Source organism: Enhydra lutris, unplaced genomic scaffold, assembly GCF_002288905.1.
Source record: "Enhydra lutris kenyoni isolate GAN:26980312 unplaced genomic scaffold, ASM228890v2 scaffoldscaffold29, whole genome shotgun sequence".
In the NCBI taxonomy this organism is placed as follows: domain Eukaryota; kingdom Metazoa; phylum Chordata; class Mammalia; order Carnivora; family Mustelidae; genus Enhydra; species Enhydra lutris.
The window spans coordinates 2995640-3018091 of NW_019154113.1; the positions used below are offsets into that span (position 1 = coordinate 2995640).

Sequence of the window (22452 nt, forward strand, 5' to 3'; positions counted from 1 at the left end):
CCTTTGGGCCATCAGTCCAAATCTGAGAAAATGTCCTACATAAATACACACAGACTTGTCCCCAGATTTATTTGTAAGACAATGAGTTCCAGCATTATTTATGACATTAGAAGTTAGAGACCATGTAAGTGCCTTGCAGTTGGGGGCCTGTTAAATAATGTATACAAATTGCATCCATAGAATGCAGGAATCAAAAAGACAGACTAGATCTGAGGCTATTTCTCAATTTTACAAATAGAAATTCCCATAAAGGTACATGCTGACCTAAGGTATTAAAGAAGACTTTTTATACTTCTGTAGTTTTGAAATTTTTCAATGGACCTATTTCTTTGATAGTTTGAATCATCAAATAAATAAAATAGTTGTATTTCTGGAAAAATATAAAAGAAAGGAAGCTAAATAGACAATATAAAGCAGTATGAATACAACTAAAAGAAATAAGAACATAATGTTAACATAGGTATTTTTAAGACAATGCAACGCCTTAATAAATATGGAAAGGCCAATATAATGAAAAAATGTTAATAATACAGAATTGTCAAAAGCTTAGAAAGAAATAGAAAAAAAGCTGGAAAAGAAAACTACGTCAAATAACTATTTTATAAAATAGTGCTGGACTAGGGAATTACACATTTAGGTGTCAATATCCATCAAGTAATGGAAAATTCCTTAGATTTCATTTATTCAACTAAATGGAATTGGTTGAACTTCATAAATGAAATTATGAAAATCTGAAATTGAAAAATTAAATTATGAAATTGCTATACTCGGGGCGCCTGGGTGGCTCAGTGGGTTAAGCCTCTGCCTTTGGCTCAGGTCATGATCTCAGGGACCTGGGATCGAGCCCCACATCGGGTTCCGTGCTCAGCAGGGAGCCTGATTCCCCCTCTCTCTCTGCCTGCCTCTCTGCTTACTTGTGATGTCTCTCCGACAAATAAATAAATAAAATCTTTAAAAAAAAAATTGCTATACTCAGGAAACAGTATTGGAAGGGTAGGAGAAAAATGAAAACTATAAATTAATTGCATTTATGAATATGAAAAATCATAAATATCAGCAGATAGAATCCAGTAGTATTTTCAAAGATTATGGGGATTTCATTCTAATTATGTTCCATGTTCCTTAATCTTGAGAAGCTATTAATATAATTTATCATACCAATGCATCAAAATAAAAATATATAATCTTAACAGATGTCCAAAAAAACTTGATAAAACTTAACGTCAATTTTATTTTTAAAGGGCTCTTAGTAAAATACGAATAGAACATCATCATCTTAACATTACAAAATGGCTATTTGAAACCATCGCTTACCATCATATTTGAAGTAAATAATTATATTCAGCAAAAATGTAGACAATGAAACACCATTAATATCTAATGTTACTTTGATAATTTTAGGCAAAATAATGAGATGGAATAACAAGTACAAACACTGGAAAGCAGAGACAATGTTATAATTACTTTTCCTGACAGACTATAGACAAAAGACTTAATTGTACATTCAATGGCATATACTATTAAATATAAATAATAAAAAAATCACTGAAAGTCTGACATATCACTAGGGGCCTCTTGCAATATAAAATAATAATTTTTAAAAATGCACCCACCAGAGCAACAAGTTATTTAAAATATCTAGCACTAAACTTTAAAAGAAATATGTATGGTCCACATGTGTATTTTTTAAAACTGTAAAAACATAATGGTATTTATAGCAAAATAAATGCAAGATCTATGAAATACATAAATATTAAAAAATGAAGCCCTAAAATTCTGGGAGCAAAATGGGAAAACTTTGTATAATTTTGGAGGGGGAAATGCTTTTCTAGGTAAAACATATAAGCCAGAAATCATATAAATATGATTTATATATACATGAGTAAAGCAATTTGAGTTTATGAAATTTCCACACAAGAAAGAATACCAAAAAAGTCAAAAAATGAATGACAAACTATGAAAAATATGTATCTGTCACACATATGACCGTGAGCAGATTCCTTAATAGAGGAAGTGCATTTATAAATCAATTATGAATAGCAACAACCTCACAGAGAAATAGACAAGAAAAATGAACTGGCAATTAGCAAATAAAGAAATCACTTCCAAACAAACGTACAAGATGCTTAACTTCACTTTTAACTAAAGAAATGCAAGTTACTATTAAGATCTTATACTTTTAGCAGATTGGCAAAGATCACATATAATTCTGATTACACACAGAAGTTTGCATGGTCTGTATAATTGAGTCCTGTTGGAGAGTCTGGCGTCCCATCTTTGGAAGTTAATTTAGGAATAACATTCTAAATTTAAAGTGCACTCTGATTTTGACTGAAAGGACACTCTTAGTAATTTCTTCTCTAGGTCTACATGTACCTTCTTCTCTGGTTGGCCACTGTTCCCTTTACACCCAGGTCAGTTCCCACAGCAGAAGCCCTAGCTATTCTATTTGTTGAGTAATTAATGTGCACAGAGGCTAATCTTCTCTGCCATGTTTGTTTTACCAGAACACTAGAAACATCCCTAACCTGTCCTTCATTAAGTGGTGGTTAAATAAATTATCCTGCATCCATCCATCCAGTGGAATTCTCTGCTGCTCTTTATTTAACAGCTGGGCAGATCTCCAAGTGCTGTTACATAAATGTTGCCAAGCCACAGGGCTGGCTGACAAAAACCACGTAAATAATGATGTATCGAATAGACTCCCCATGTATGTAAAAATGATAATATGCAAAATAAATGTACAAAATGTCTGGCTTCCAAAAAATTCCTGGAAGGGGGTGGGAGTTTGGAATAGAAAAAATACATATATGAGAGAATATGAGTTAATTTTTAATTATGCATACGAAAAAGAGAAACACACATACAGATATGGAAATGTACTAGATAACATAAAGGAAAACAAAAACCGCATTGAAGGATTTACAAGAACAATTTGGAGAAACTAAAACACAAACAATGCTCCTGAATGGGAAAACATGCTATTGTTAACCCATCAATTCTCTCCTAAGGCAATCTGTAATTTTAATGTGATTCCAGTTCAACTCTCAAATCTATTCCTTTTGAGTCTTGACACACTCCCCCCCAAATTTTAAACTATTCTGGAAGACTAAGCTTCTAAGAATATTTTTAAAAAGTAGATTAAAGTTTGGAATGGGGGGTGCCTGCGTGGCTCAGATGGTGAAACTTCTTATTCCTGGTTTCAGCTCAGGTCATGATCTTATGGTTGTGGGATCAAGCCCCATGTGGGGCTCTGTGTTCAGAGCGGAGTCTGCTTCAGATTCTCTCTCCCTCTCCCTCCAACTCACTCTCTCTCACTCAAATAAATAAAATCTTAAAAAAAAAATCTGGAATGGGGGTGTGGATAGGGCTTGTCCTACCAGTTGTAAAATATATATGTAATATAAAATACATATAAATATATATACATATAGACTCTATTATGTATATATATATTCATATATATACATATATATATATATAACATATCCCTCTCCATACACACACACACACACACACACACACACAAAGTTAAAGTAATTAAAGTAATACTGCTCTGGAATATAAAAAAACAAACCTAGAAGGCGGGAGAATGAAAAGTTTAGTCATAGGCAAATAGACATAAGCATCAGTCTGTATGTGTACATCAGTCTAGATGTACAGCTAGAGTAGATATTGGTTGTTTTTCAATCACCAAACATTTTTGCCTCCTCCTACCTCAACCTTTCCTAATAATACCTAACTTTGTTTTTGAGGATTACCTCTTGAATCACCTTGGATTCAGTATGGCAGGACAGTTAAATAGATATCTGTCTTGCCCCTACCAATTAAATGTTCTCTCTCTGGGTTCTGACTCTAGAGCAAATGAGCTGAGATTAAAAACCACTGGAATTGTTTACTTCTGCAGAACAATACCCTGGGGAGTTGAGGGTTCCTACAGTGCTCTGGCCCCCACTTCTGCATCCACAGAAACCTCTTTGGAACCAGCCAGTTTCCAAGTCTAAGCTTTAGCCCTCTTGGTTTTTCTACAGAACCTGCCATCTTTGCAATAAATGGCTATGGCTTTGTCAGTTTCTGTAGCTTTGCCATCAAAGGACTCTTAGGATTCAGGTGGCATTTCAAATCATCAGGGAAATATTAGGTTACTCAGGGAATTGTTTCAGGAAAGCTGGTACTCATTTTGGGGAAGAGTTAAATTCTTTAAATGAATTCCAGAATATGAAAGAGTTAACTATATTTTTAAAAAGGGGGGAAGTAACTTGATCTTGGAAAGAATGTCTTTTTACTGGTTCCAAGATAAGACCACAAAGGAAAACATTCATAGATTTAAATGCACTAAAACTAAAAGGCAAATAATAATCCAGGAAGTATATTAGACCAATACAAGCTGTAGGACTCAAAACCGTAAAATGTAAAGATCTCTTAAAAGTCAGCAAGATAGTTAAATCTAAAAAAATCTAAAAATGGGTAAAAGCCCCAATCAATTCATAGAGGAAATATATTTCCTCTATGTTTTATAGTTATATTTCTTCTATGTTTTATATATATATATACACATACATATATACACATATAAATTTATGTATATATAATTATTATATAAATTATATAAATGAATTACATAATTGCATTTATGAAGAGTTCTTACAAATCATTAAGATAAATACCCCTAAAAATGGGTAAAGGTTATAATCAATTCACTGAAGGAGAAATATAAATGGTACATATACTCATATCCACATATTATTACCTATATATGTATACATGCAGGTACATATATAAATTTACGTAATGCAATTATAAATAATTGGTAATAATCAAGGAAGTTCAAATTAAAGCAATGATGTCATTTTATACCTTTTAAATTAGCATAAACTTTAAAAAGTAAGAATTTGCAGTGCTGGCAAAGGGTGTAGCAAGAACATCATTCTCATCTATTGGGATTATAAATTGGTAAACTCTTTTAGAAGGCAGTATGTCAATATGTATCAAGTGCTTTAAAGATGTGGATTCCTCATGATCAAGCAAGTCCACTTTTAGGAGCTGTAAAAATATTTTGTGTAGAGACCATGGCAACCTTCATCCATGCAAAAAGCAGACATTGGTTAAATAAATAATGCTATATTCATCCATACAGAGCAGCCACTACACTTAAAGTTGTAGAAAAGAATTTAAAGCATTATTAGATTATAATATATATAATATAATATATGTAATATACTATATTATACGTAATGTTCACAACCAATAAAAAATTAAATCACAAAGCTGCATGGAGAGTACAGCACATTTAAATGTATGTTAAATACACACATGTTATGTATACATGCACATACATACACATACACACCTATTATGCACAGAAAATACAGGAACGACATAATAAACATAATAATAAAGTGCATTTTGCTTTTTGAATTTTCTGTAGTAATTACATATTTTTTGGTAACAGGAAAGGAGTATACTTTCATGTATTTTATGAATCCTATCTTATTACATATCTTAGGAAAAGCTCAGGGCAGGAAATATCCACCCTTAATAGGAAACAGAAGTAAAGCTGAGACAGGGAAGGTGATTTGTTCTAAGTCATTAACTAGGGGGTTATAAAGCCATGACTTTGATCCTGATTCGCTGAGTCCAAATCCCCTACTCTCTCTACTATTCATGCTACACTTCAGCAAGTGACCACGCTGATCTTGCTCAGAAATTACTGGCCAAGTATGAGCCTGGGGGTCAGAGGGGGAAATGGCCAGTCCGTTGCTAGTTGCCAGATGTTAGGATATTCACAGCACCTAGTATTTAGGTACAAAGAGGCTGGCTCAGTTACGGATAGAAGTTGGCAAGTCATCCTTCCTGAGGGTGGTGGAGCTCCAGGTTGTATCAATTCTTTACGGTCATGAGCAATACTGCAGTACACCAAGGATACTCTGTACATCCTAACTGGATGAAATCTGATCAGTGTGGTCTAGGCCAGCTGAACAGAAAGTAGCAAGCTGAAGCTCTCACAGTTAGTTTTTGGAACTCAGTAGGTGCCTCTGCATTGAAACTGTACCAAGGGATCCTAGTCCTTCTAGCCTGGATAGATAAAAACTTGAAAGAGCAGCAGGCTTCCCAACAGCTGCTCCTCTGAACCCAAAAGGCATGGTCACAAGACAAAAAGCATGGCTCTGCTATGGAGAAGCTTCGGGTAATTCAGAATAGCCCCTGACCTCTCAGAAGTAACATCCCCAGGCCCAGCAAGTGCACAGGCAGCTGTGGAAGAGAATGGCTCTAAAAGGTAACTGCATAGTCTCCAAGATTAATCAACAAATAACCAGTGTCTTGCATCTAGCAGCCATGATCCTATCAGGAGTCACTATATACCCCCCACGCCCCTTAACAAATGTGATTGCCCCACCCGGAAGCACATATCTCGGTCCCAGGAGCTAAGTCATGATATGGAATGAAGCTTCTATCCCACAAAGCATTTATTGATCCCCTACAAAGTACACAACACACTGTCTACCATTCTCCTAGATCTAAAAGATAATCCACTTTTTGAATTGAAAAAAAAAAAGTGAACTAAATTGTTTTGATGCACCCATTATCAAGCTCATATGTATCACGGCACTTACAATCAACTTACACAATTGATTTTTAAAAATTCAGTGGGGACAAAAATCAATGCCACAAATGCCAAAATATAATATTTGCTAAAGACATTTGCTCTAAAAGCACTATGCTGTGATCCTGAGAAATGCGCTTTTAGTAACTGACTTACAAGTAGGCTGAGTTTTAATTTGAGATAATGTTTAGAAATGAACCAACTTAACTTAAATTCCCTATACAATTATAAAACATCAGACTAAATCCAAGGATATAATAAAATTTATTTTTTAAAATTACTTTCAGGCAAAATCAAAGCCTGTGACCTTTTTCAAAAGGTTTGCATTTCATTACTCACCAACTGACAGCTTTCTAGGGAGTTCACTAGCTGAGCATTCTGACAGGAGAGAATTGAACCAGCCAAATTCAGCATTACGCACACTGCAGAGAGCAGCATGAAAAAGGTTATCTGGAAACAAACCAAACAAAAAATGGATTATTCACTTGGAGAAGTTCGAAGGAAAAGTGATTTGGCTTTTTAAAAAGCCTTCAGTTTATCGAATAATTATAAGAGTAAGAGTTGTATTTCTTTTTTAAAAGATGGTATCATTTCTCAAAATTTGAATTACATCGTGAATTATTTTAGAGGCTCAACTTGAAAACACTATACATTATATAGGCTCAGAATAGTTTTATATTGTCTTAAAAATAATACATTAGAAATGACTAAAGAAAACCAACAGAAAGTAGTTTATTTATTAGAAAGCCTTTATATTTATTTAATTTTTTATGGAAAATTTCCTACCTATGCAAAACCAGAGAAGAGAGTTTAGTGAAACCCCCCACCCCACATACCTATCACCCAGACTCAACAACTAACTAACTCATGGTCTGTTGTGTTTCATTTATACCTTCTCCACTCTAGAACGCTTTGCAGTAAATATCAGACATGATATAATTTCATCCTTTCAGTGTATATTTCTAAAATAAGACTGTTTTTGAAAACACAACCAACATAACGTCATCACCTCTAGTGTAACCATTCATTAATATCAAATGTTCAGATTCATATTTCCTTAACTAGCTCAAAAATTTTTTAATAATTTTTTTATTTTTTTTATAAACATATAATGTATTTTTACCCCGAGGGGTACAGGTCTGTGAATCGCCAGGTTTACACACTTCACAGCACTCACCATAGCCCATACCTTCCCCAATGTCCATAACCCCACCCCCCTCCCGACCCCCCTCCCCCCAGCAACCCTCAGTTTGTTTTGTGAGATTAAGAGTCACTTATGGTTTGTCTCCCTCCCAATCCCATTTTGTCTTTTCCTACCCCCCCAAACCCCCCACGTTGCATCTCTACTTCCTCATATCAGGGAAATCATATGATAGTTGTCTTTTTCTCATTGACTTATTTCGCTAAGCATAATACCCTCTAGTTACATCCACGTCGTGGCAAATGGCATACCACCTCTTCTTTATCCATTCATCTGTTGATGGACATATAGGTTCTTTACATAGTTTGGCTATTGCGGACATTGCTGCTATAAACATTCAGGTGCACGTGCCCTTTCGGATCACTACATTTGTATCTTTAGGGTAAATACCCAGTAGTGCAATTGCTGGGTCATAGGGTAGTTCTATTTTCAACTTTTTGAGGAACCTCCGTGCTGTTTTCCAGAGTGGTTGCACCAGCTTGCATTCCCACCAACAGTGTAGGAGGGTTCCCCTTTCTCTGCCTCCTCGATAGCATCTGTCATTTCCTGACTTGTTAATTTTAGCCATTCTGACTGGTGTGAGGTGGTATCTCATTGAGGTTTTGATTTGTATTTCTCTGATTCCGAGTGATATGGAACACTTTTTCATGTGTCTGATGGCCATCTGGATGTCTTCTTTGCAGAAATGTCTGTTCATGTCTTCTGCCCATTTCTTGATTGGATTATTTGTTCTTTGGGTGTTGAGTTTGCTAAGTTCTTTATAGATTTTGGACACTAGCCCTTTATCTGATATGTCGTTTGCAAATATCTTCTCCCATTCTGTCAGTTGTCTTTTGGTTTTGTTAACTGTTTCCTTTGCTGTGCAAAAGCTTTTGATCTTGATGAAATCCCAATAGTTCATTTTTGCCCTTGCTTCCCTTGCCTTTGGCGATGTTCCTAGGAAGATGTTGCTGCGGCTGAGGTCGAAGAGGTTGCTGCCTGTATTCTCCTCAAGGATTTTGATGGATTCCTTTCTCACATTGAGGTCCTTCATCCATTTTGAGTCTACTTTCGTGTGTGGTGTAAGGAGATGATCCAATTTCATTTTTCTGCATGTGGCTGTCCAGTTTTCCCAACACCATTTCTTGAAGAGGCTGTCTTTTTTCCATTGGACATTCTTTCCTGCTTTGTCAAAGATTAGTTGACCATAGAGTTGAGGGTCTATTTCTGGGCTCTCTATTCTGTTCCATTGATCTATGTGTCTGTTTTTGTGCCAGTACCATGCTGTCTTAATGATGACAGCTTTGTAATAGAGCTTGAAGTCCGGAATTGGGATGCCACCAACTTTGGCTTTCTTTTTCAATATTCCTTTGGCTATTCGAGGTCTTTTCTGGTTCCATATAAATTTTAGGATTATTTGTTCCATTTCTTTGAAAAAAATGGATGGTACTTTGATAGGAATTGCATTAAATGTGTAGATTGCTTTAGGTAGCATAGACATTTTCACAATATTTATTCTTCCAATCCAGGAGCATGGAACATTTTTCCATTTCTTTGTGTCTTCCTCAATTTCTTTCATGAGTACTTTATAGTTTTCTGTGTATAGATTCTTAGTCTCTTTGGTTAGATTTATTCCTAGGTATCTTATAGTTTTGGGTGCAATTGTAAATGGGATGGACTCCTTAATGTCTCTTTCTTCTGTCTTGTTGTTGGTGTAGAGAAATGCAACTGATTTCTGGGCATTGATTTTATATCCTGACACTTTACTGAATTCCTGTACAAGTTCTAGCAGTTTTGGAGTGGAGTCTTTTGGGTTTTCCACATATAGTATCATATGATCTGCGAAGAGTGATAGTTTGACTTCTTCTTTGCCGATTTGGATGCCTTTAATTTCCTTTTGTTGTCTGATTGCTGAGGCTAGGACTTCTAGTACTATGTTGAATAGCAGTGGTGATAACGGACATCCCTGCCATGTTCCTGACCTTAGCGGAAAAGCTTTCAGTTTTTCTCCATTGAGAATGATATTTGCAGTGGGTTTTTCATAGATGGCTTTGATAATATTGAGGTATGTGCCCTCTATCCCTACACTTTGAAGAGTTTTGATCAGGAAGGGATGCAGTACTTTGTCAAATGCTTTTTCAGCATCTATGGAGAGTTATCATATGGTTCTTGTTCTTTCTTTTATTAATGTGTTGTATCACATTGATTGATTTGTGGATGTTGAACCAACCTTGCAGCTCTGGAATAAATCCCACTTGGTCATGGTGAATAATCTTTTTAATGTACTGTTGGATCCTCTTGGCTAGTATTGTGGTGAGAATTTTCGCACTTGTGTTCATTCACGATATTGGTCTGTAATTCTCTTTTTTGATGGGATCCTTGTCTGGTTTTGGGATCAAGGTGATGCTGGCCTCATAAAATGAGTTTGGAAGTTTTTCTTCCATTTCTATTTTTTGGAACAGTTTCAGGAGAATAGGTATTAATTCTTCTTTAAATGTTTGGTAGAATTCCCCTGGGAAGCCGTCTGGCTCTGGACTTCTGTTTGTTTGGAGGATTTTGATGACTGTTTCAATCTCCTTACTGGTTATAGGTTTGTTCAGGTTTTCTATTTCTTCCTGGTTCAGTTGTGGTAGTTTATATGTCTCTACAAATGCATCCATTTCTTCCAGATTGTCAAATTTGTTGGCACAGAGTTGTTCATAATATGTTCTTATAATTGTTTGTATTTCTTTGGTGTTGGTTGTGATCTCTCCTCTTTCATTCATTATTTTATTTATTTGGGTCCTTTCTCTTTTCTTTTTGATAAGTCTGGCCAGAGGTTTATCAATCTTATTAATTCTTTCAAAGAACCAGCTCCTAGTTTTGTTGATTTGTTCTATTGTTTTTTTGGTTTCTGTTTCATTGATTTCTGCTCTGATCTTTATTATTTCTTTTCTCCTGCTGGGTTTAGGCTTTCTTTGTTGTTCTTTCTCTAGCTCCTTTAGGTGTAGGATTAGGTTGTGTACTTGAGACCTTTCTTGTTTCTTGAGAAAGGCTTGTACCGCTATATATTTTCCTCTCAGGACTGCCTTTGCTGTGTCCCACAGATTTTGAACCGTTGTGTTTTCATTATCATTTGTTTCCATGAATTTTTTCAATTCTTCTTTAATTTCCTGGTTGACCCATTCATTCTTTAGAAGGATGCTGTTTAGTCTCCATGTATTTGGGTTCTTTCCAAATTTCCTCTTGTGATTAAGTTCTAGCTTCAGAGCATTGTGGTCTGAAAATATGCAGGGAATGATCCCAATCTTTTGATACCGGTTGAGACCTGATTTGTGACCCAGGATGTGATCTATTCTGGAGAATGTTCCATGTGCACTAGAGAAGAATGTGTATTCTGTTGCTTTGGGATGAAATGTTCTGAATATATCTGTGATGTCCATCTGGTCCAGTGTGTCATTTAAGGCCTTTATTTCCTTGTTGATCTTTTGCTTGGATGATCTGTCCATTTCAGTGAGGGGAGTGTTAAAGTCCCCTACTACTATTGTATTATTGTTGATGTGTTTCTTTGATTTTGTTATTAATTGGTTTATATAGTTGGCTGCTCCCATGTTAGGGGCATAGATATTTAAAATTGTTAGATCTTCTTGTTGGACAGTTCCTTTGAGTATGATATAGTGTCCTTCCTCATCTCTTATTATAGTCTTTGGCTTAAAGTCTAATTGATCTGATATAAGGATTGCCACCCCATCCTTCTTCTGATGTCCATTAGCATGGTAAATTATTTTCCAACCCCTCACTTTAAATCTGGAGGTGTTTTCGGGTCTAAAATGAGTTTCTTGTAGGCAGCATATTGATGGGTTTTGTTTTTTTTATCCATTCTGATACCCTGTGTCTTTTGATTGGGACATTTAGCCCATTAACATTCAGGATAACTATTGAGAGATATGAGTTTAATGCCATTGTATTGCCTGTAAGGTGACTGTTACTGTATATTGTCTGTTCATTTCTGATCTACTACTTTTAGGGTCTCTCTTTGCTTAGAGGACCCCTTTCAATATTTCCTTTAGAGCTGGTTTGGTGTTTGCAAATTCTTTCAGTTTTTGTTTGTCCTGGAATCTTTTAATCTATCCTTCTATTTTCAATGATAGCCTAGCTGGATATAGTAGACTTGGCCGCATGTTTTTCTCATTTAGTGCTCTGAATATATCATGTCAGCTCTTTCTGGCCTGCCAGGTGTCTGTGGATAAGTCCGCTGCCAGTCTAATATTTTTACCATTGTATGTTACAGACTTCTTGTCCTGGGCTGCTTTCAGGATCTTCTCTTTGTCGCTAAGACTTGTAAATTTTACTATTAGGTGACGGGGTGTGGACCTATTCTTACTGATTTTGAGGGGGGTTCTCTGCACCTCCTGGATTTTGATGCTTATTCCCTTTGCCATATTAGAGATATTCTCTACAACAATTCTTTTCAATATACCTTCTCCTCCCCTCTCTCTTTCTTCTTCTTCTGGAATCCCAATTATTCTAATGTTGTTTTGTCTTATGGTGTCACTTATCTCTCGAATTCTCCCCTCGTGGTCCAGTATTTGTTTGTCTCTCTTTTGCTCAGCTTCTTTATTCTCTGTCATTTGGTCTTCTATATCACTAATTCTTTCTTCTGCCTCATTTAGCCTAGCAGTAAGAGCCGCCATTTTTTATTGCACCTCATTAATAGCTTTTTTGATTTCAACTTGGTTAGATTTTAGTTCTTTTATTTCTCCAGAAAGGACTTTTAACTCTCCAGAGAGGGTTTCTCTAATATCTTCCATGCTTTTTTCGAGCCAAGCTAGAACCTTGAGAATCATCATTCTGAACTCTTGATCTGACATATTACCAATGTCCATATTGATTAGGTCCCTAGCGTTCGGTATTGCCTCTTGTTCTTTTTTTTTGTGGTGAGTTTTTCTGTCTTGTCATTTTGCCCAGATAAGAATATATGAAGGAGCAAATAAAATACTAAAAGGGTGGCAAAGACCCCAGGAAAATGCACTTTAACCAAATCAGAAGAGACCCAAAATCATTGGGGGGAAAATGGGAATAAAAAGAAGTTCAGGAAAAAAAAAATTAAAAAAAGAAGACAAATTAAAAATATATAAAAGAGAACAATATATATATATATTGGACTGGTGACTAGAACAGGGTCACCCATTTAATTTTGGGAGTATTTTGGTCTCTTAGAAGAAACTACCTCCCAAAATCTTAAAGAATGAAAAACATATATAAGGGCAAACACAATGAAGGGATGGAATATGCCTATAAAGATGAAAAAAAAATTTTTTTTAATTTCTAAAAAAGGAGTTGATAAAGTAGGTTGGTTGGGAGAATAAAGAAAAAGAAAGTGGAGAGATTTTGCTTGGACTGGAGACTAGAACAAGCCCGGAGCTAGATTTAGGGTATATTTTGATCTATTAGAAGTTGTACCCCAAATTTTTTAGAAGAAAAAACCCTATGTGTATACAAAAAATAAAGTTAGATACAATGAAGGATAAAATATGACTATAATAATGAAGGTTCAAAAAAGATTATTTTTTTTTAATGAAAGGTATTGTTAAGATAAACTAGTTAAAAAATGTTAAAAGAGGAGAGGGTAAAAGTTAAAAAAATCTAGAAGAAGAAAAAAAATAAAATTAAAAAAAATTAAATTAACTGCAAGAATAATGAATCATGGGGAGAAAGCCATGAATTCCATGCTTTGCTTTCTCCTCCTCTGGAATTCTGCTGTTCTCCTTGGTAAGTGAACTTGGTCCTGGCTGGATTTCTTGTTGATCTTCTGGGGTGGGGCCTGTTGTAGTGATTCTCAAGTGTCTTTGCCGCAGGTGGAATTGCACCGCCCTTAACAGGGGCCGGGCTGAGTAATCCGCTCCGGTTCGCTTTCAGGAGCTTTTGTTCCCTGAGCACTTTCCGTAGAGTTCCGGAGGACAGGAATGAAAATGACTGCCTCCCAATCTCTGGCCTGGAGGAGCCGAGAGCTCGGGGCCCCACTCCTCAGTGCGCCCTCAGAGAAAAGCGCTCAATCACTCCCATCTCCCTGGCCTCCAGCCGCGCTCTGAGCTCACCCAGCCTGTGACCAGTTCAAGGTAACCCCGAGCTGAGAGCTCACTCCTCGGCTCTGTCTCTGTAGCCGGCTTCCCCGCTCCAATACCTGTGAGCTCTGCGACACTCAGACACCCCCGATCCTTCTGAGACCCTGCGGGACCTGGGGCCACGCTGATCCCGCGTGGCCTTCACCCCGGTTAAGCCTCTGGAGCAATGTCCCTCCGTGGAAACAGACTTTTAAAAGTCCTGATTTTGTGCTCCGTTGCTCCACTGCTTGCCGGGAGCCGGCCCCTCCCCCCCACAGTCTATCTTCCTGTAGCTTTGGATTCACTTCTCTGCCGTCCTACCTTTCAGAAAGTGGTCGATTTTCTGTTTCTAGAATTGTTGCTCTTCTAGTCTTTGGTCTCCTGTTGGATTTGTAGGTGTTTGCAATGGATTGATAAGCTATCTAGCTGATCTCCTGCTACCTGATGTAGTCTCAACCTGCTACTTCTCCACCATCTTGACTCCTCCTCCTCAAAAATTTTTTAAAAATCACTTTACACAGGATATGAAGGAGCTAGTTCCATATAGAGTAACTAATTGTTTTGCGTCTTTGCAATATTTTTTAGTTGATGGGTTTTCCCATCCATTGTATTTTTTTCTTCCATGAAATTTATTGAAGAGACCTGTTACTTTGTTCTTTAGAGTTTTCTATAGTCTGAACCCTGCTGTCTCCTCCTATTAGTTAACATTTCCCCATTCTCTGGATTTCTTGTAATTTGGTGGTTAGACATAGAAGTTTGATCAAATTGAGACTAATAGAAGGCAAATAATGTCTATGATGTTGGCAGCCATTCTTAATGATTGCTTAGACCATTAATTTGTTAGGGTTTCCAAAAGAGTGCTAGTATAACACCACCATTTCATAGTTCTTTATTCCCAGGGATCAGTATATAGAACACTTTTCCTCATCAACTTTTTTAAAAATTTAAATTCAATTAGCATAAAATGCATTAATTGTTTCAGGGGTACAGGTCTGTGATTCATCAGTCTTATATAATACCCAGTGCTCATTACAACACATACCCTCCCCAATGTCCATCACCCTGTTGCCCAACCCCCCATCCCCTTTCCCTCCAGCAACCCTCAGTTTGTTTCCTAAGGTTAAGAGTCTCTTATGGTTTGTCTCCCTCTCTGGTTTTGTCTTGTTTCATTTTTAACTCTCTCTCTTCCTCCATGGTCCTCTGCCTTCATCAACTGTTTTTTCACCCTATGGTACAGTTCATATAGGAAAATCAGAATACATGTTTGATTCTTCACTTATTTTCCAGATTCAAAACAATTAGTTGATATGGTGCTAGATTTACCAAATAAACTCAGGCCTATATAGTTAGTTAATACTCTTGCTGTACCTTTATAAATAATCAGGCTAAATCTAATGAAACAAAACTTTTCTTTTAAAAAAATATTTTAAAAAATATTTTATTTATTCATTTAAGAGAGAGATAGAGAGACAGAGAAAACACAAGCAGGGGGAAAGGCAGAGGAAGAGGGAGAAGCAGACTCCCCACTGAGCTGGGAGCTGGACATGGGGCTCAATCCCAGAACCTGGAGATCAGGACCTGGGCCAATGGCAAACGCTTAACCATCTGAACCACCAAGGCACCTCGAAACAAAACTTTTCTTGTGATCAAGAATAATCTTTAAGATAATATCATCAAGAGGGGAGAGAGTATAACAAAAACTTGTTAAAAACTTTCAAATAGGAAAAAAAAATACTGGATATCCTGCCTAGTGTACCCTTTTGAGTTATTAGTGCCTTTCATTGTCTTTAAGCTATTTGACAACTCTGTACAGTGTAGAATAATCCTAGTAATGTAAATTATTTTTTAAGATTTTTTAAATTTATTTTGGTGAGAGAGAGAGAGCACAAGCAGGAGGAACAGAAGGCAGAGGCAGAAGGAGAAAGAGAATTCCCACTGAGCAAAGAGCCCAATGCAGGATCAATCCCAGGACCCTGGGATCACATCTGAGCTGAAGACAGATGCCTAACCAACTAAGTCACCCAGGCATCCCTGTAAATTATTTTTGATAATGGAAATGGAAATGAATTTTGTCTGGTGGAAGGCAATGACTGCCACCCATGGATGCTGACCATTTTTATATTTATTTGTAAGTTTATTTCAGCATTTTGGATGGCCTATGTGTGTACATGCTTGAATTCTCCTTTGAACTGGTTGTAGCATTTTACTGGTTCCCTCATTAAATGAGTCAAATATAATCCTTAACACATGTTTATTAAAAAAAATTAGTTGGGTCCCTAGTGTCCTCCAAAAGTACTGTTTGGGGTGTGTGTGTGTGTGTGTGTGTGTGTGTTTGATTCATTATGAGCCAGCCATAAACTTAAACAAATTTCCTATGTTTCAATCACCAGAGTCATTAGCAAGAGAGCGTCAATTCAAGTTGACCCAACTCTAGTAGACTTTGAAAGCTTTCTTGCTTTCTAATATGACAAGATTTTCCAAGATCATCACACACATCCCCTAGCCCAGCTCTGGAACCAGCCATTTCTCCAGTACAGCCTGGTCCTTTCAATGAGAATGGTATATAAATACCATACTTTTCAGGCCAAAGGTGCCCTTGCTACTTGGCCACAGTTTTCAATTATTTTCAGTTGTTAGATACAATATATTATAACATACTGATGTCTCTGATTCAAATTCAAAACTACAGGGTTTTTATTTAATCACATCAACCTTTCCTTCCAACCATGCCAGAAACCTTATTTCTCATTGCAATTATCCATTTGATTTAATCTCATGATACCCACACAACAGTCTCAAAATGACAATACGAATACTAGCACCAAAAGCATGATCCTTGAAAACAGTTAAAGATTTTTGTATTTCTTTATCCTTAGAGTACATTCTACCAAGAAAAAGTGGTCAAATTACTGTGTTTTAGAGTGACCAACCTTTCTTTATGTGTGGTTACGCTACTTACTGTGAACCCAGATTCATTTGTTTTATTTTTTATTGTTAGGGATATTTTTTAAATTTAGCTTTGCTTGGAATCATGCCTATTGCCACACCTTTACTTTTTTTCTAGGCATACATCTTAGATTTCAGATTAGATTAGATTTCACACACATATAAAAATGTGTGTGTGTGTGTGTGTGTGTGTGTATCCCCCCCGCCCCCATCATGTTCTTTCTCTCTCAACTTGATTGTGTACTTTTGGTCTTCAGGCTTTTGGTGGAAAGACCACATTTAAACTCTTTTCTCTCATCTTGTCCTTTTAAAAACATTGGACATCCAACCCCTAGTTAAACCTTTATCCTAAACCACTGTAATACATTCATGTATTTTGACAACAGGAGGAACAACTATACCATGGATTTGATCCTTGCCCCAAGACTGTGGCTTAATTTGCCTTTGTCTCTCTATTTTATTTTTCACTGGTTGGGGGTTCAGAAGCACTTGCATAGCCATACACTTCTAGATTCTCTCTATTCTATTCATCCCTAAACACATACCAGCCAAGCTTTTCCACTTTTGCCTCTTTCCTGAAATTTTTGCTAGACCCAGCGACAGGCACCAATATTCATGCTACTAGTGTTCTGTTTCCTAACTTTAGAATTACAGGTTTATTAGGTGTTGATATGTTTCTTCAAGTTACCACAAAAGTCACTTCTACCAAATGCCTTTCCATTACATAACACATATGGTCATCTTTGCAACCTCCTCATATCAGGGTAGGACTTCTGGATCAATTTCTGGACCAATGAGGACGGGGGAAGTTAAAAATAACTCTAAAATCTCAGAGGCCTAACAGAACAGAAGTGTATTTTTTCTTCTGTTACAGGGCCAAAATAAGTCAAGTGGGTTTTACCCTAGGCTCACTTAGGCACCCAAGCCAATGAAGGTTTCACTTCATAATCATTTCAGCCATGGAACTTAAAGCTCTTGCTGGAGATGTCACATGCAATATCTGTTCACATTTCATTGGCCAAAGAAGGCACATGGCCACACTCAACATTCAAAGGGATGGAGAAGTACAGTCCTACCAAATGTCCCAAAGAGAAAGAGCCTGATGATTTGTGAGCATCCCTGATAACCACAACATCCATCTGTGGCTCTTATGTTGTAAATCCCCTCTGGTAACCTTATCTAAGAACATGACGCATGGCTCCATTTATTTTGTCTCCCTCCTAGACCTATTCTACCATCTATGAACAACTGTCTCCTCAACATTTCCATCTGGACATCTCAGAGGCTCCTCAAACTCACTTAGCATAGAAGATCAAAATCAGGAAAATCTTCCTGAAATGTTTTCCGACACCTGGCATCACCATCCTCCTTAATTTCCCACATTAGGGGTATGAGGTGTGTTTGACTCACGCTCCCTTACTCTGACTGCACCTAATAAATCAGCAAGTTCTTTTAATTCTATTTAAGAAGTTGTGCCATCCCCACTGGTGCCACTCTCTAGTTTCAATGATCATCACCTGAGTCTCCGTGGATGGCTTTTCTTTGTTCTTCCTGCCTCCAGTCTTAACTTCCTTGACTCTGGGACCAGGATAATCTTACTAAAGTATAAATGGATTATCGAGAGCAGGGATCTCTTTTATTCAGTGATGACCATGAAAGCCTAGCTAGACAATTCATCCATATTTGCTGAATGAGTGAATGAATGAATGAATGAAAGATACTACTCCTCTGCTCAAAACCCTTCAGTAGCATCTCCTTGTCTTAATAAAACTCCTTGGTTTGAATTTCCAAGGCCCAACAAACCTTGTACATGGCTGACCTGGTCTTTGCCCATTTCCTCAGCCTATCTCCAGCTGCTCCTGCCACACCCTCTACCATCCAGCCATAGTGAGTATCTTTTTTTTTTTTTTTTTTTTTTTTTTTTTTTTTTTTTTTTTTTGACAGAGACAGAGATCACAAGTAGTCAGAGCAGCAGGCAGAGAGAGAGGGGGAAGCAGGCTTCCTGCTGAGCAGAAGCCGGATGTGGGGCTCAATCCCAGGACCCTGAGATCATGACCTGAGCTGAAGGCAGAGGCTTTAATCCACTGAGCCACCCAGATGCCCCCATAGTGAGTATCTTTTAACTCCTGGAATTCAAGTTTCTGTTCATGTTATTTTTCTTTTCCCAAACACCCTCTTGGTTCCTTCACCTGATTCTTGTTCATCCCTAAGCCATCACCTGATACTGGCCTCTTCTGAGAGGTCTTTATTGATTTCTATAGATGAGGCTGGATTCTCTGCTGTAGAAGCCGAGATTGTGGGTATCTTGCCACCACTGCGTTCTCAGCAACTGGGCCATAGGAGGTGTTGAAAAAAATGTTTACTGAATGAACATGAGGTTGTGGGGAGAAATCCATAAGCAGCAGCTGCACAATGATCAAAATGGAAATGAGTATCTGTAAGAAGCAAGACAGAGGAGGAAACAATGTCACTTAAGATCAGCTTGACAGTTCATCAAACACTTCCTGCATATGTGCCAAGCAGAGGACAAGACGACTGGATGTCAGCTCTTATTAATAGGACTATGCAAGTAGGGACTAATGGACCATTCATTCATTAACTCATTCAGCCTATCTGAGTCTCTGCACCAGGAGCCAGATGCTATAAAAAGTGGTGTGGGTGCCAACATGGATAGATGCAAACTCTCCTCTCTGGTCAAGGTCTAGTAAAATCACCCAGACTCTACTTCGACTGCCCACAATCTGGTGTATTTTAGGGAATGACCTTGACCTGGGAAAGGTCCTTTGTCTTTATATTTTCAGAGATCAGTACTGCTGCAGTTGCTCTCCGAGACCCAATTCCAAATGTTAGTACAGAACCAAATTAGTTTGGGAACATGGACATCAAGATATGATTCTAGTCCATAGAAAACCCTTCTACTTAGATTTCCAAAACTTTCAGCTAAATTCCAAATAAGCAATGAACACACATTCTTAGTGACTACAGAGCTATTGATACTTTGGGGCAGAATAATTTAAATTCCACTTTGATTCCATGAACTTTGGCTCTAGAATAGGGAAAAACAATTTTGAATATCAGAAACCAACACAGAAAAATTATGTTTGTTAACCATGAATCTGAGTACTCAGGCAGATTATCAGTCTAACAATGAAAAATTTTTGAAACCATAAAAGCTAATTAGTCCTTTAAAGTGTACCTTATGAAACAAAATGCATCACATATTAGTAAATGAGATAGGTGAAGGGGTCTGAGTATATAATGGGCTAAATGCAAATGCAGGGCAACACAGGGGCAAAAAATCCAACAAACGATGGCTAGAGTTGTCATAAACTCAGTAATTTCTCATAGGAATTGGAGCCTAGGAATCCGTGTCTGTGGCCTCCACACATTTCAAAACACAGTTGATCACATTGAACTATTATTATCTCCTATATAACAGCAAGAAACAATGACACATTTGTTACTTTTTAAAAAATGCCTAAAATGAGAATCTAAATTGTCAAATAAGTCTTGGAGGGTACTTGTGTAGGCCTGCTATTTCCCAGCGAGAAAAAAAGAAAAGCTCACAAAAGGTACAAAATGAGATAACTACCATGAAAAGAAAAAAGATTCACCAATAAACACAGTCACTGTGTTGTTCAGTTCCCATGAAAGGTCAGCTTTTTCCTTTACGTTTCACTTCAAGCTCATCTTTAGAAATTAGCCTGTTTTGCAGCCTTCAAGCTGTGTCATTATACTACCTTTAGATGGTTTGTATGTCCTTTCTTTATATGGCATAATACTTAAACCTTCTCAAATCTGTTTCTTCCCATATAAAACAAAACAAATAAAATAGACTTACTAATGTGTATGGAAGCTTATTATATCCCCACTGACTACACTTAGGGGTTGACAATTTATAATCACAGAACAGGACTCTGATATTCAGAGTATCCCAAGGTTGGGTAAGAAAACTTTGTTAATACTTCAGAAAATAAATGAAGGGTGCCTGGGTGGCTCAGTGGGTTAAGCCTCTGCCTTCAGCTCAGGTCATGATCTCAGGGTCCTGGGATCCAGCCCAGCATCAGGCTCTCTGCTTGGCGGGGAGCCTGCTTCCCCCTCCCCCTCTGCCTACTTGTGATTTCACTCTGTCAAATAAATAAATAAAATCTTAAAAAAAAATAAATAAAGTAAATAAAAACACTTTCTAGAAAATCAAGTGACCAAAAGTAATTTGAAGAGAAAATCTGAACATCCCATTATTGAAATAAAATTAGGAATTAAAAATCTACCTACCAAAAACACCAGGCCCAGAATCTTTTACAGGGGGATTTCTTCAAAACTTTCAAAAACATGTAATCCTATAATATAACAAAAGAAGAGCAGCCCAACTCATTTACAAGAATAGAAAAATGTTTTCTATTTCTTGGGCAATTCAGTCCCAAAGCCATGAAGTGGAACAGAGCAAGATATATATGGGGAAGGAGTGAAAGACAAGGGCCCCAGGAGGGAGCTGGAGCCCAAGAATTGAGAGGTGGGTGTATGCCCAGAGAAAGGCAGTTCCTGTGGGATGTGAGCTCAGCACAGGGGAGCAGAAGGCATCCCCCATGCGGGAAGGGGTAGCTGCCACAATAGCAGACGGGTTACTTATAGGGGGATTGGTCAAATCAACATTGTAAGGATAATAGAATCTGAGTTACTCATTGCTGGAGAAAAGATAGGTACAAATATGGGGGCGGGGGACTAGAAGAACACTATGGTGTTACAATGGGAATGATGTTATAAATGTAATCTGAACAGTTTTCAGTAGATAATAGATCTGGAAAGTAGAGAAGTGCTCAGAATGATGGGAGCATGCTGAAGACACACAAATCAGCTTAAAAAGGTTCTCACTGGCCAAATCAGAGATGATTTGAGTATCAAAAGACATAATGATAGTAAGAGATTATAACTCGTGCGTCTACACAGATAGAAATAGACAACGAATAAATTGAAAATTTGGTGAGGACTATTTACAAAGTCTCAAAGTATCTCCCCACATAACTTACTCATTTATTGCAAAGGAGCATAGATAATTTTAGAGGAGGGGAATGGTAAACAAAACAAAACCTTCTTTAATCAAAGTGATCAAAATTACCAAACAACAGGACAAATTGAAATTTTGTGCCACTGATAGGATCCAAAAAGAAAAACACAGCATCACTTCTATGGTATTCCTGCTGAAGATGCATAACTTGAATCTGATCATAAAAGCAATAGCAGACAAATTACAATTGCAGATGTTCTACAAAATAACAGCCTGTAGTCCTCAAGTGTCAAGATCATCAAAGTCAAAGAAGGACTGAGGAACTGTTTGCAGACTGAAGGAGACTAAAGAAACATGATAACTAATGTGCTCAAATATCTGGTGGGGGAGGGGATAAAAATTCCTTGCACTGTGCTTACAACTCTTCTGTAAGTATGGGTATAAATTAAAAAAAAATGTAATCTCAAAGCCAATAATGCAATACAATATAGGAAAATTATAGACTAATTCCCCTTATGACCCAAAATATACAATTTATAAATTTTTAGCAAATAAAAAAAAAAAAAACAATTGTTTTAAAATGTATCATCCACAAGAAGGATTTGTCCCAGGATTGTTAGGTATCAGAAAAACC

At 37.1% G+C, this 22452-nt stretch overlaps 1 protein-coding gene across 1 annotated transcript in view; it reads right to left on the bottom strand.

The window, feature by feature from the left end:
* LOC111152595 (family with sequence similarity 189 member A1) overlaps positions 1-22452 on the bottom strand; it is a 519244-nt gene that overhangs the window by 112364 nt on the left and 384428 nt on the right. The window contains exon 3 of the mRNA XM_022511106.1: positions 6944-7054. Within this exon, the coding sequence (XP_022366814.1) occupies positions 6944-7054 (111 nt within the window). The remainder of the gene's footprint in view (positions 1-6943; positions 7055-22452) is intronic.